The 16,101-nt window shown below is 43.2% G+C and overlaps 1 protein-coding gene across 5 annotated transcripts in view; it reads right to left on the bottom strand.

Annotated features, from left to right (window-relative positions):
- LOC108702791 (voltage-dependent T-type calcium channel subunit alpha-1G) overlaps positions 1-16,101 on the bottom strand; it is a 118,626-nt gene that overhangs the window by 62,409 nt on the left and 40,116 nt on the right. For all 5 annotated transcript variants that reach the window (XM_041579263.1, XM_041579261.1, XM_018238480.2 and 2 more), the window contains exons 2-3: positions 2,368-2,479; positions 880-1,013 (exon numbers count right to left, since the gene is read on the bottom strand). In XM_041579263.1, coding sequence (XP_041435197.1) covers positions 880-1,013; positions 2,368-2,479 — 246 coding nt within the window. The remainder of the gene's footprint in view (positions 1-879; positions 1,014-2,367; positions 2,480-16,101) is intronic.

Genomic DNA, 16,101 nt, shown 5'->3' with positions numbered 1-16,101 from the left:
GAGGGCCAGTACCTAGAGCTTTAGGGGAAGTGGCCAGTGGGTAAAAGGAAAAAGTGCTTTACAAAAATTTACCCCGGCCTATCATGTACCCTTTAGGCTAAATCTGGAAGTGGAGTTAAGGGGCAGTGGTAGCCCTTTCTTTGTGATTTTTACACAAAAAATACCAGGCAGTTGACAACTCTACCCACACTTGAGGGCCCAACTTCTGCCACACCAGCACTAGATGAGGTGAAGTTCAGAATAAAGGGATTGCAAGTTACACCCAGTGGCCACAAGCCAAAAATTTCCATCCAGACTCCGGCCTTAGGACACACGCCACAGTTACCCCCATATGTAATATAAGGCACTAAGTTTGCCCAAGAAAAAACTTAGTGCCTTATATTACTTAACCCCATTGGTCTCTTGCCTGCTGCCATGACTTGTCGTGTGCAGACCCTATGATCTGGGGGTGATCCCAATGCCCCCAGTAGTCACTCCAATGGTTATTCAACTGGCAGTAGTGTTGTAAATATAAATTTACATTTTCAGATAAGAGGTAATTGACCTGGTATGTCTGAATGAGTGAAATTATTGCAGAATGAAGCAAGAGTAGAATACGGAGTTTTAGTAAAATGTCACATGCAAGAGATGACACATCATCGCATGTAAGATCAAGTTGCCTTTAAAGATTACTATGCCTATTTTTTTAAAAAGATCTAAAAATGTTTCTATATCCTTTACTATTTCAACTGAAGCTATTAAAAAACTAATGTACAAACTAATGTTTAAACAGATCGTTTACTTTATATTCTTGTTGATCCACGGAAATGACTTTCATGTAAACACGTCTTTTTATAGTGATATAATAAAAAAAACATTTAGCAAAATAATAGCTCTTACCCTGCCACCACTATAACGAGGTCTAGGCAGTTCCAGGTGTCTCCTAGATAGCATTTCTTCCCAAATATTCCCAGGGCCAACATCTTTATAATCATCTCCACCGCAAAAAATGCAAAAATGAAATCATCGAAGCCCTGAAGCAAAAAGTATAAAAAGAAAGAACTGGGAATTATTTTATGAATGCAAACAAACTCAAATCATGCAGCAGGCAAGGAATGGCTGGAAAGGTCATAGTCAACTCTTCCAGAGTTATGGAAGCTGCAGATTGTTATTAATTGAAGAGTAGACAACCCCTCTCTAGAATAAGCAATTTTGGCAATTGTGGTGACAACTGAACACCCCATTCTAAAGATATTGACTGGATAAACAGTATCCTGCTTTAGAGTGTGTAAGATGGATGAATTATGGATTGGTCAACTCTGTTTTTCGAATTATTTGCATTAATAAAGCTTGAAAATTTTTGGTTATTTTAGTTATTTTGGTGACTAATGCACACCTCCCTTTACAGTTGTCAGAGGATGTTCTTCTATGCAAGAACCTATAATGATTGGACAGCCATGTTCTAGAGTTGGGTTATTAGAGTTTATAGTCTGGATAATATTTCTCTAGAATGAGCAGTGTTAGAATTTGTGCACCACAATGTTTATAGTTATGGGAGGCAGCAGATTAAACATGTCCTGGTCTAGAGTTTGTAAGAACTTGTAAACATGTGACACCCCAGTTTTTGAACTATTGGCACTTGAAGAGTAGACAAACTTTCTCTAGAATGGTCAGTGTTGGCGACTGAGGTGACAATTATGTCTGACTGGGCATATATTATACTGTTAACAATATGTGTTGGCTGTATAGATTGAACATTTGTTCTAGAGCTATTATAAGCTTCTAAAAGTTGCTCTGGTGATTTATAACCTATGGGTCAAGACCCAAAATTTCAGTCCCCATGCTGTTACATCCCCTTAAATAACAGATGCACCGAATCCACAATTTTAGATTCGGCGGAACTCCCGAATCCTACTCGAAAGATTCAGCCGAATACCGAAACGAATCCTAATTTGCATATGCAAATTAGGGGTGGGAAGGGGAAAACATTTTTTACCGAACTTTTGGGTGAAAAGTCACGCGATTCCAAATCCTGCTGAAGAAGACCGAATCCTGGATTCGGTGCATCCCTACCTTAAATACAGTGAAATTTCCGTCTATAACAGCCAATAGTAATTGAAAGCAGGTAATTAATTATATCCTGTATCCCTGGCTGAATGTCATGTTTAAACTGGTTCCCATTAAAAAAAGTAGTTCTAGAGCTAGCAGTTTCAAGAATGGTCTAGCCGCTCTAGACTTGAAGGTTGGCTCTAGATTTTATATGTCCTGTTTTTAATGAAGGATGAATTTTGGGCACCTCTATTTCTTGTCAGAATCTGGGGGCTGCCAGATGACCACTCCATGTCTATGTAGATAGATAACATGTTAATATCTGATTTTTGTACTTACCTGCAGTATCTTACAGCGCTGAGAATCACAAGCTATGTCTTCACATGGGTGGAACATCCCTAGAGTCACACAGTTGAGGAGGATGACCAGCATACTGAACCGCTCAAACCAGGTATGGAATCAAAAAGTCAAGGAAATCAGCAGAATAAAAAGAATCCATCTAACTCCTACACAGTCATATAAACTCTATAGTTAGTATAGATATGGGTATATATAATTTATGTGAAAGTAGGAAGGGGTGTGTGTATGGATGCTGAGTTTTCATTTGGAGGGGTTGAACCTGATGGACTTTGCCTTTTTCCAACCCGATTTAACTATGTAACTATGTAACATACTTATTAAGACCAGCTAAAAGTTTGGCTATTTTCACAAATATGGCACTTTCTAGTGGACTGGTCATTTTAATAAACTCTGCTCAGACTAAAAATTTTACTAGCCTATGCCTGTTCTCTGTGGCATTAGAGTTGCCCAACCAATTGGCCCACAGACCGATTGGTTAGATAAAGGTGGCCATATGAGTGGATCCTGCCCCAATATATGCCATACTTAAGTGGGCAATGTCATACTGATCCAATCATGGGCCCTAGGGCTAACGATCAGATCACAACGCTGGGAATGCAGGCGGTTGGAACGAGGACCTCCTCAACAAAACCAATGTGGTCCTTCATCCAACAGGATTCTACATCTTGCCAATTATTGGTTGAGGAAGCCTGTCAGAGGGCCCCATACACTGGCCAATAAGCTTCCAACTTAGTGTGCCAGCAACTTTTGTTGGCCCATGTATGGCCATCTTGACCGATGTGTTACCCACAAAACGAAAAAGAAAGAACTGTTTTCACATATGAGCCAGTCAATGTTTTCCTCCAGTATTCTTACAGTAGTGGATACATTAGCAGCTAACTGGTTGCTCTGGTTACAAAAACGAGGGCAAACTTTACTCCATTTATTGCATGAGCTACCCAAAGGGGAGGTTATATGCAAAAATGTACAACATTTGGGTTGGTCTAGACATGAAAATTAATTACCATATTGGTTCAACCCAAAGGGCATTGCAATATTCACTGGAGAAGTCTTACAACTGCTAAAAGCAACCCCACTCCTGTAGCTAATATAAGATACTATTCACCTAATGTGGAACAGTTACAGGGGTGTGATCCTTTATTAATGGTGGTCTAAGCACTCTTTAATTCTCTCCATATTTCCAGCATGGGATCAGTGTGATTGTGTACACTAGACAAGCCATTGTGCACAGTTGGCTGGACTTTATGACCTTTAGCAACTCAGGGGTTAGAGAACCACGGCCAATGGTTAATGGCAATACACCATACAACTATCGGAAATCATTGTAACATATTCCATCTGTTAAGGTCAAAGTTTATGGAGACAAAGTGGCTCTTCTCCTACACACTGATCTCATACACCCCTGGGATGGGAGCCAGTTATTGTTATCTGGGAATGATGCATTTTTAATGCTGAGACACAGAATGGGCACGGATGACATGCACTGGCTGAGAGAAATCTATTGAATTTCAACTACACACAAACATGCACCAGGCAGACAAAATCATTTTATCTAACCAAGCGTGAGAGAGACTCTCCTATCATTGGTTTCCTATACCGGTCAGCTTTATAAATGGATATATGGATGTTATTGTGCGCGCTACAGGGCGATGGGGCTTAGTGTTAATTAACCTGCTGCCTTTGGAATCTAGTCTCAATTCACTCCATCCACTCTACTGTAATCCAGCAAATCCCCCTATTTCTTGCCCTCGGTATCTGAACTCTGTTCTCTTGAATTCTGTGACATGTAATGTAATTGTGTGCTATGGCCTGGGATTCTGCGATTCAAAATGGACAACCATACCTCCCAACATTTTGGAAGTAAAAAGAGGGACAAAAATTTTTTCCTGCACGTAACGTAGTGCAGCAATTTTTTGACCACACCACTTTCTGTGGCCACACCCCCTAATTACCATGTTTGTTTTACAAAATTTGGCAGGTTATGAAAATTTGAAAATATTTTTCCTTATCTAAACTGTGTTTTTATGTCTCAAAATTGATTTGCACCTGTTAGCTGTTCTGGGCTCTCTGCTAAAGGCCAATTAAGTGAGAAACTTTGTTTCTTTTTCTGGCTGTTCAGTGCAGAGAAAAGAGGGACTTTCTAGTACAAATGAGGGACTGAGGGTTGAGCTGTCAAAAGAGGGACTGTCCCTCCAAAAAAGGGACAGTTGGGAGGTATGGACAACTACAAACTAGATTTTGTGAAGCTGACATACACATTGGTCTTTATTTACACGTGCAGCCATATCTCATAGCAAACCAGGGCTAAATGTGTTCTGACTGCTGAATATTTCTCCCATTAAAGGGCAAAAATATTCTATTTTTTCAATTTTAGGGCAGTGTCAGGATAAGCTTCGAGTGAGCATCTTTGTATAAATATGCTTGGACATAGCCCTGCACAAATGCCATTAAAGGCAATGTAACCCCAAACATACAATATTACCTTATGAAAGAAACTGCAATACTAAGCAGCTTTCCACTATACATTATTGACACATATCAAGCAGTTTTAAAGGTATTAACAGATCTACCTGTTACTGAAAGCCATATGTGTGTGTGTCCATTTCTATTCTCCGACTTCAAAGCAATGCAGCTAACAGACCTGTGAAGAAGAATGCACAGCTGCCTAGTGCTATATTGTTTCAAGAGATAGATCTAGATGGGCAAAAGGGGACGGAGACTGATTCTAGTTGCAGTTTTTATTGACAAATGACTTTGGAAGCAGTGTGTTACAATTTCTTTCATACAGCAATATTTTATTTTTGGGTTTATGTTGCGTTTAAGTCAGATTTCATTGGCAGAACAACTCATCAAACACTTCCCCGTTTTGCATCTTATGGCAAAAAAAATATTTTTAGTGTTTAGTTCCCCTTTAACTCCATCGTTCTTATTCCCCAGTCAGACCCAGCTCTCTAATGGCGTATTCAGAATGAGACTCAGCACATTATTTTCAGCATTACAATAAAAGGAATGTGGTTGCTTTAATTGCCTTGGCTTTGCCTGATGCCAGTGGATGAATGGTTTATATTTGGGGGACTGCCTTCTGTTCGATGGCTATTAAACATGATAACAATAATGCTCTGATTCCTTGTAAGTACTCGCTGCCCCAAACAGGAGAAACACAGACAGTACTGGAAAGGTGAATGATAATGGCTCTGTCAGCAATTCTGTCCTCTTAGAGAATGGAGACAATGATAGAAGTTGTGGTTGGACTGTTCCCCTCCAGGTGAAATGGACTGATAAGGCGGAACAAGATGGAGGCCCTTTGGCTATAGTGCTAATGGGACAACGTAGGCCATTTATAACAGTGAGGTGCTTGCTTGTATGTGTGCATAAGGGATGACGAGGTTTTAAAGGGAATTCTGTTGGGTGCTCAGGTGCTCCTCAATGTTCACATTTGAACTGTATCCATTGGCAACACTGGGGTCCCCAGAAGGAAACCTGAGTCCATTACATTTTTCTGCCTTTATTACATACACATACTTCCTAACCGTCTCGTTTTGAGCGGGACAGTCCTGCTTTTGACAGCTCAACCCGCAGTCCCGGATATGTACTGATATGTTCTGAGTTTCTCTTTGATCTGCTGCACTGAACAGCCAGAAAAAGATACAAAGTTTCTAACTTAATTGGCTCTTGGCAGAGAGCCCAAAATACATACGTAACATACTTTTGTAACGGTTTTAGATAAGAAATGAATATACACAACTTAAAGGGCAATTCACCTTCATTAGCAAAACACATAAAAACCACAGAAATGTGTTCAAACTTTCATAACAAACTTTTTGTCCCTCTTTCTGTTTCCAACATGTTGGGAGGTATGCATACGCCCTTTCAAGCTCTCTTCTTTTCTCATTTCTTTTTCCCATCCTCCCTTTTCTCTTCTACTATCCCTATTCTACTTTGTCTGTTTTCTTCCTTTTCCATTCTCTGTTCTACTTCCACCTTCTTTCCACATTCCCTTCTTTATCCTTCTGCCCCTTACTTCTATTCTTTTCTCTCACAAATGTTTTTGTCGTTTGTTCTCCACTCCCCTTCTTTATACCTCCCTCTCTGACTTTTCCTTTCTTTCCTCCTCCCACTTTTCAGTTCCTTCTGTCCCCATCTGACATTCTCTTCTCTTTGCCCTAAATGTGTAGTCACCTTCTGTCTTTACCTCCTATCTCCCCTTTTTTATACCTGTCTCCCTTTCTTTCTTTTCTTCTCCCATGACTACATTTTTCTTCTTCTGCCTCTTTCATTGTCCCCCGTTTCTTTCTTTATGTATACTTTCTTTGCATCCCCCCCAAATGTGTCTCCCTTTCCCATCTTCCCGTGACTGTTGCCCCCCCTCATCCTCTCCCCTGTAACTGAATACACAGGAACACTCAGTACCAAATATTCTTCCTAATAGTACCAATTTGAAACTTTATAGGCACAGTTCCTTTCAGAATTTTCTTTGGCAGATTTTCCATTTCTTTATAAACCACAAGTCAAGCAATTAGTAATAGCTTTTTTTTTAATGCAAAATGCCATTTCTAATTGGCTGTAAATGGAAGGAAATCTGTCAATCTAGTATTTCATTTTTCAAATACCAGTGGTAGAATTGGGTGCCCTGCCCTCCCCCCATCAGTGGTAAATACAGATGGTGTATTGGGCAAAGGGATCACAAGGAGCAATGGGGGAACAAAGGGTCACGGGTATCACAAAAGCAGGATTTTCCTTTAAAAGAAAAATCACAAACATTTCAGCTTTTGGGAAGAAAGAATAAAGGAGTTCCAGGTTTAAGTGAGTCACTGCTTGCTGGCCATTCATCAGATTTATAAGACCCTCTCAAGGCCCCTGACAAGAGCCAAAAGTACTCTGAAATGCTATATTGTTCTGCTCCTTACACCTTCATTATAGCGAATGGGTTATATACAGTGCCCCGCTAAAGTATTTACACACCTCCCCCCCCCCAAATTCTCTCACTCTCTCACAGCTAATCCATTTAAAATGTCTTCTCTGTAATCTGGGTGATCCTGATTTAAGGACTCCAAAAAGGGTGGATCTTACCAATAAGTGGGCAGATTTTAAGGTGAAATAGGGCATTTCTGCGCATATCAGATCACAAAGTGCAAAAATTGACCACAAACCACCATGTTCTATCCCTTTAAAGAAAGCCTAGATCCCCTGTGAGATGAGAGGGGGTGAGACAAATTCTCTGCTCCCTTGTGTGTCTCAGCAATAATTATCCTGAGCTGTGTCCCTGTTAGACCAGCAGCATTCGGATCATTTATATATTCAGTCAAATGTGCCTAAATTAACGTTTTAATATTAATGCCAGTTTGGATTGATGTATGACGTCTCCTAATTATATTGCGTCCCAGCTATGTGGGATACAGGCATGATGATGAAGAAGATCTGCTCTGCTGCCCATCAATCCCCAGCTGGGAATGGGGCAAAGATGAGAGATAGATTTAACACAGTGGGGCCTGATGAAAGATACAGGCCCTATTTTCCATTGCTAGAGACACAGACAGCACTACCTTTAGTGGGGTCAGTTAGGGGTATCTGCCCTGGGTACACAAACAGTAGAGACACACATAGCAATAGGGAGGGCAGAAGTCACAGGGCAAGATGATAGCAACAGAGCGTAAAGTTCTTTGCCTGCATTTGCCATGAGTGGTATTTGGGGTGGGTACAGGCTGCAAAAAAGACCTGTACATACACAAGGAGACGATAAGGACAATGCTCCTTTGCACCCACTGGTGCTGCACTCTGCATTTCATGCCAGATTTCTAGAGTGCAGTACTATAGTGATGCCGGTCAGAGATTTTCCAATTCCACATCCACACTAACCCTCAACCCAGTCCAAGAGTGAGAAGCCCAGAGCATGTCCATCCGCTTAACTGATGTCAGAGATTACGCCAGAACGGTCAAGCTTCAGAAACACTATCCCACCAATGAAGAGCGCTCAAATAAAAAGTTATGTGTGATGTGGCTGGGAATGACAACCCACAAATCACCATCACCTCAAGCATTGGACTATTTTTCATCCCAAATCTGCAGGTTTAAGGTTGGCCTGGGCATCACTAGAGCACTGCCCTTGCCGCAGTTATTGAGCACTAGTGGGTGAGATTTTGCACACCTAACCTATCACTAGAGCACTGTCCCTTTAATACTGCATGGGCAGTCTTACATGATCTTACAATTTACAGCATATTTAACTAAATCTGAAGCTTTCTTATAGACTGGGTGTGCGTTCCTCTTTAAAAGGACTGTAGGGCTGTATGAGACTGCTAACAGGGAGCCCCCAGAGATTCTCCAGAGAGCAGTTTTATCAGGATTGTGGCTTTATGGTAACAGTGGAAGAGCCGGAGCCCTGCCAGGAGACACACGATTGGGAGGAAAGTGCTACTGCAGAGGAAACCCCTCTGGCTTCTCCTCACGCAGAGATAATGCGACGGAGCCAGTAAATAATATAACAAGGATGAAGCTATTATCGCCGCCAGGGCAGACATTACAGGAACATCATGAGGCTCCTCAGGTCTGCTCTTACTGAGCATCTGACATTTACAACGGTTTATTAACATAGCACTGGCCAAAAGAGAGGCATGCACAGATAATGATAATAATTCTGGGGTCTTCTAACTCGGCTAGAGGCCTGCAGGCTAGACATTTCTTAGCTTTCCAGAACTATACCTCCCAGAATCCCTGCTGTGGGCTGATGTTTCTCCAAAAAATTATCCTGGAGCACAAATAAACTCATTATTTAAAGAAAGGGGAAAATGATGGCACAACCGCGACTTGGCCAACCACCACATCTCAGTGACTTGGTAAGGAAACATGTCCAATGATGCCCATATTCTTGGCCAAAGCACAAAAACTACAGTGCACATCACCCAGAGACCACCATCCCTATGGTGAAGTGTGGTTCTAGGTAGGGTGGCAGCATCAAGCAGGTACTAGAAACTAGGATTTAGGGCAAGTTGCAATTATATGGGAAAACCTGTCTGTCTGCAGCTAGGGTAAGGTTCACATTCCAGCACAACTATTAACTTAAACAAGTGAATCCCTAGTTGGCCACCATGGAAGGGCCTATGGCATTGGTAAGTAAGGCCACATAGGGTGACATTTAGTCATAAATCCTGATTGCTTTCCTGGATACCCCTAAAAGCCAGCTAGGAGGTCAGTTAGGTTGAGATTTGGTGTGAACACAACTTACATAAATATTATTTTAACCATGGCTAGGGTTGCCACCTTTTCTGGAAAAAAATAGCAGCCTTCCTATGTATTTATCTTTTTTCCCTTTTAATAACATTGGGATCAGCCATCATTTTTACCGGCCAGGCCCGTAAAATACCGGCCAGGTGGGAACCCTAGCCATGGCTAATGGATGGATATGCCAAGATATTCCTATAGCTGTAACCATGTTATGAGTCAAGGGGGCACTGAACAAAAGTCCAACAACTAGTTATCCCACCAGTCACATACCACCATTGAAAAGGCTTTTGAACCCTAATCTATGTGGCAGAACAGGGGGGGTGTGGGGCCATGGTGAGGTTGCCAAAATTTTCTAAAAATGCAAGTGTGCTTGGAATGGTAGAGGATCTACTGGGTTTTTTCTGTTACCCTGATGACTTCCAACCTGAAGAGCCCAAATGTGTTACAGTAACCTCCAGTGACTAACTGGCTGACACTTGAATCCTGTCTTACTGTATGAAAAACTGCCAGGATTTGGGGGTGTAAATAATCACCAGCCAGTGCATATCCCTCCTACAATAAATAGCTTTGCCAGGTTAGGTGTGAATGCATCTCTGTGCCGAATGGAGCGTTTCAGAACTATGTTTTGTTTGGGATTTTATGTAGATTATCTGCAGATGTAGTCTCTTGCTCTTTCATCCCTAGGAGCTTCACTAATCCAACTACTGGGCTCATTTGCATAGCATTGAATTTCCCTCTTTTTTGCTGCATAATAAATGAAATGTTAAGGTGCTGCTGCTTCTCTCAAAGGGTAACTCCAACCAAAGTGTCTTTCTTATTTTTGCATAATAAAAGAGAATGTAAGTCTAAGCAACTTTCTAAAGCATATTCATTAAAAATTGCCAGTGAGTTTATTGGTTATTTGTAGGGATGCACTGAATCCAGGATTCGGTTTAGGATTCGGCCCTTTTTTCAACAGGATTCAGATTCGGCCGAATCCTTCTGCCCGGCCGAACCGAATCCGAATCGCAATTATGCAAATTAGGGGTGGAGTGGGAAATCGCGTGACTTATTGTCACAAAACAAAAAAAATATTTTTCCCCTTCCCACCCCTAATTTGCATATGCAAATTAGGGTTCGGATTCGGTTCGGTATGCGGCCAAATCTTTCACAAAGGATTCGGAGGTTCGGCTGAATCCAAAATAGTGGATTCGGTGCATCCCTAGTTATTTGTAAATGTAATTGCTGATAAAAGCAGAGTTTGTTTCATTATCCAGAACCAGCAGTGCAGACAATATAAACAGCCAGGCAGATACTGAATGACTGATGCTTGTTGAAGAGACAACTAAAGAAAACCCATAAAAATGCACTGCATAGTTTTCCTTTTAATGAAGTAGGCAATAGTGGGGCACGGCTGGCACAACAGCTGTTTGTTGTGCAGGACAATTAGCCCAAGTAGCAGTTGGGTCGGGAATTTATTTATAAATGCCGCAGGAGGAGTGGGTTAGGCTGTCAATTTTAATCAACATGTGTACCACTAGTAAACAGGGCTGCCATCTGGCAGTAGGGAGCCTCGACAGATGTGATGTGTCAATCACTAAAGTGGTGGGACTTAAAATGCTCATGGGTGGAGTTGGCTTGACATGTTTGGTCATAATGGGGTGTGGCCATTGTCAAGGAAGCTATATAGGTGAACACTTTTTAAACGTGGTCTCCATTCTACATAGTTGACAGGAATCACTGCCTTGCAGGTCGACAGTTGGCAAATAGCTCTGGTCCCAAGGAGGGTGAGGACCCTGTTAAAGGGGTGTATGTTTTATAATGGCTAATTCTAAGCAACTTTTAAATTGGCCTTCATTTAGTCTTTTTATAGTTTTTAATTATTTGCCTTCTTCTTCTTCGGACTCCATCTTTCACATGAGAGGGTCCCTGACCCTATCTGAAAGCTCAGTATTGTTACTTCTACTTTTTTATTACTCATCTTTTTACTCAAGCCCAATCCTATTAATTTTCCAGTCTTTTAAATTGTTGCGTGGTTGCTAGGGTAATGTGGACCCTGGCAACCAGATTGTTGAAATTGCAAACTGGATGCTGACTGCTGCCGAATAAAAAGCAAAATAACTCAAAAACAAGAAATAGAGGTTCATTTGGCATTCTCTCTCTGAGGATATGCAACTGGCGGCTGGTGAGACGGGGGTCTATGCTCGCAGGATGCAGGGCTAGGGAATTGGGGCGTTTGGAAACAATTTGCGCTTGGCTCTTTCTTTGAGCTCAGATTACAGAAGGCACGCCATGTCATTCCAGCTACGATGCATCTGGAAACATTGCACTTTCCCCAACACAGTTTCTGCTGAACTAACTTGGCACAGGTTTCTCTGCTGGATGGGGGCTGGGGGTGCACCACTGCGACAGGAAAAAAAAGGTTTTATGTAAGCCCCCTTTAATTATATAAATGTGTCGAAGAAATTAACTTTTTGGCTTTTCAGCTGAGGTTGTACTACAACTCCCAGCAGCCTTGGATTTTTGCCTGCAAAGTGCCTGAAATTGTGGAAAATCACCAGAAATCTGGGGAATGCTGAGGAGTGACTGATGACCAGGGGACAGAGCCAGGCCCGGATTTGTGGCAAGGCCACAAAGGCCCGGGCCTAGGGTGGCAAAATATTAGGAGTGGCCTACTGCCCAGCTGCTTTCCGGGGAGCAGTGGGGAGCACAGCGCTCTGGTGCTGTCACGCATGCACGCTCGCGGGGAGGGGGGTATGCGGGCAGACGCTAGGACCAGGTGGCCTTGGGGCGCCCGCACACTAAAATCTGGCGCTGGACAGAGCCCAAAATCTGTTAACTCCCCAAAAAATAGGGTGGGGAGGGTGAGAGCTGTAACATCAGCTGATGACATTACATACCAGCATTTGTAAAGATTTCCAGGCACTCCTACTTACTGAGAGATATTGTAGTGGCGTAACTACAGGGGGAGTAGATACTGGACCCGCTCCCCTCGGGGCCCACCTGAGACTGCGCCACAGCAAACACTGTAAGGAAACATCGCATCTAGAGGGGGGCCCGGTACACATCATGCACCCGGGCCTAGAAGAGGATTGTTACGTTACTGATTATTCTCTTGCTGGTGCCCACTGAGTAACAGGTGTTCTTTATACTAGGTTACTGGGTTCTCTTTATATACTGGGGTAACGTGTGCTCTTTATACTGGGGTAACAAGTGCTCTTTATACTGGGGTAACGGTGCTCTTTATACTGGGGTACCGAGTGCTCTTTATACTGGGGTAACGTGAGCTCTTTTTACTGGGGTAACGGGTGCTCTTTATACTGAGGTAACGGGTGCTCTTTACACTGGGGTAATAAGTGCTCTTTATACTGGGTTACTGGGTGCTCTTTATACTGGGGTAACGTGTGCTCTTTATACTAGGGTAACGGGTGCTCTTTAAACTGGGGTAACGGGTGCTCTTTATACTGGGGTAACGGGTGCTCTTTATACTGGGGTAACGGGTGCTCTTTATACTGGGGTAACGGTGCTCTTTATACTGGGGTACCAAGTGCTCTTTTTACTGGGGTAACGTGAGCTCTTTATACTGGGGTAACGGGTGCTCTTTATACTGAGGTAACAGGTGCTCTTAACACTGGGGTAATAAGTGCTCTTTATACTGGGTTACTGGGTGCTCTTTATACTGGGGTAACGTGTGCTCTTTATACTAGGGTAACGGGTGCTCTTTAAACTGGGGTAACGGGTGCTCTTTATACTGGGGTAACGGGTGCTCTTTATACTGGGGTAACGGGTGCTCTTTATACTGGGGTAACGGTGCTCTTTATACTGGGGTACCAAGTGCTCTTTTTACTGGGGTAACGTGAGCTCTTTATACTGGGGTAACGGGTGCTCTTTATACTGAGGTAACGGGTGCTCTTAACACTGGGGTAATAAGTGCTCTTTATACTGGGTTACTGGGTGCTCTTTATACTGGGGTAACGTGTGCTCTTTATACTAGGGTAATGGGTGCTCTTTAAACTGGGGTAACGGGTGCTCTTTATACTGGGGTAACGGGTGCTCTTTATACTGGGGTAACGGGTGCTCTTTATACTGGGGTAACGGGTGCTCTTTATACTGGGGTACCAAGTGCTCTTTTTACTGGGGTAACGTGAGCTCTTTATACTGGGGTAACGGGTGCTCTTTATACTGAGGTAACGGGTGCTCTTAACACTGGGGTAATAAGTGCTCTTTATACTGGGTTACTGGGTGCTCTTTATACTGGGGTAATGTGTGCTCTTTATACTAGGGTAACGGGTGCTCTTTAAACTGGGGTAACGGGTGCTCTTTATACTGGGGTAACGGGTGCTCTTTATACTGGGGTAATGGGTGCTCTTTATACTGGGGTAACGGGTGCTCTTTATACTGGGGTAATGGGTGCTCTTTATACTGGGGTAACGGGTGCTCTTTATACTGGGGTAACGGGTGCTCTTTAAACTGGGGTAACGGGTGCTCTTTATACTGGGGTAACGGGTGCTCTTTATACTGGGGTAAAGTGTGCTCTTTATACTGGGGTAATGGGTGCTCTTTATACTCGGGTAACGGGTGCTCTTTATACTGGGGTAACGGGTGCTCTTTATACTGGGGTAACGGGTGCTCTTTTTACTGGGGTAAAGGGTGCTCTTTATACTGGGGTAACGGGTGCTCTTTATACTGGGGTAACAGGTGCTCTTTATACTGGGTAACGACAGTGCCGGATCTACATAGTGGGTGCCCCTAGGCCCACTGCCGTCTGTCGCCCCTCTCCCCTATATTTGTGCAAAGTTTCATCATCTGGACTGGAACAATGGGGATTGGCACACGGGAAATTTAAAAAACTATTGTATACCCAGCGCATCCCCTGCGTTTTGGAACCAATGTGGGTGTGGTTGGGCAGCAAGCTCAGAATGGCAAGCCTTAGGCCCGGGCCTAGGTGACCTTTCCACAAATCAAGGCCTGGGTAACGGGTGCTCTTTATACTGGGGTAACGGGTGCTCTTTATACTGGGGTAAAGGGTGCGCTTTATACTGGACCAGGCAAGTTCCCATGACACTGAATAGGCGGAATGGCTGCATGTGAGCGGGAAGAACAGACCTGGAGTGTCTCCATTACTTGTGTTTTGTTGTCTTCTCTCAGTTAAAACTGAAAAGTGGCTAAAAGCAGAAGGCACCGAGATTCTTGGCAGAGAAGTGGCACAACTGATTATGGAGGAAGCCAGAACTACCTCACACACTGCTTGCAGCACCAGCCCAGAGAATAACACACAATCACATTACCCAGCATGCATTTGGTCCATACTGACTGCAGGCTACAGGAGGGGGGGGGGTAGATATATCCAGGGTCTCTTCCTATAGCCATGTTTTCTAAGATCAGTACATGGCTCAGGGTTTCTATTGTTGCCCCACAGTACAAGAGCATTACCTCAGCAAAATAACAGAGCTGTGGGGAGCCATTATACATGTTATTTTAAGCAGAGCAAACAAAACCCCAATGACTGTACATAGGAGAAAATAATTTACATAATTAATTCAGTACGATTTAAAGGAGAGAACTTCATATTATAATTACTGTAGGATACGGTGATAGTGAGTGCCATGTGTTCCTAAGCTGTGTCTCCTTTAAAGGAGCAGGAAAGGCCTATATACTTGGGGGTGCCAAATGTTAGGCACCCCCAAGTGATTATATTGACTTACCTGAAACCCCGGGCCGGTGCTCCTATCAGGAGAAAACTGTACCGGTCCGGGGTTCTTCCCGTGACCACCACAGAGTGATCGCTTCCTTTTTCTTTCCTCAAATGTCAGGGGGCAGACGCATGGGCAGTAGAACGAAATAGCAGACTTCTTCATTAAAGTTCGGCTTTTCATGCTACTGCGCATGCGCACCCGCGAGAAGAAGGACGACAATCACTTCGTGGTGCTCGCTGGAAGAACCCCTGGACTGGATTTCAGGTAAATAAATACAATCAATTGGGGGTGCCTAAATTCAGCCTTTCCTTCTCCTTTAAACTGCCATCATGGTATTCTAGCCCCACAGACTGCTTCAGCTAAACACTCATCAGCTCCCTCTTTATTCTGCTATCAGTGTTCTAGTCTAGTCCACTGCTCTTCCCCTTTTAAGATGTCTCTTATTTATATCAGTGCATGGTTGCTGGGATAATGCGGACCCTAGCAACCAGACTGAAATTGGGGTGCTGCTGAATACAAATCGAAATAACTCAAAAACCGTGAGAAATAAAAAATGAAAAACAATTGTGAATTGCTGGAGGTTCTCCCAAATTCTCTCTTGGCTCGTTTCCAGGTGCAAGGACCTCAATTCATATTCATATTGTAAAAATCTCCCCCTGCCCAGCCGTTTGTGATAACTGTTATCACGGCTCCGGCGGGCCCCAAGGGGGTGTAGGACAGGGTGTAATCCTTCCCCCCCCACACCCCTAGTAGTTACGGCACTGCCTGTTATCCATAGCTCAGAGTGAAATCTGGGGGGGGCCCTGACAAAGAGATG

This window comes from Xenopus laevis, chromosome 9_10S (genome assembly GCF_017654675.1).
Source record: "Xenopus laevis strain J_2021 chromosome 9_10S, Xenopus_laevis_v10.1, whole genome shotgun sequence".
Lineage (NCBI taxonomy): Eukaryota > Metazoa > Chordata > Amphibia > Anura > Pipidae > Xenopus > Xenopus laevis.
The sequence above is the reverse complement of the archived record's forward strand: the minus strand, read 5'-3'. Positions and strand labels throughout refer to the sequence as shown.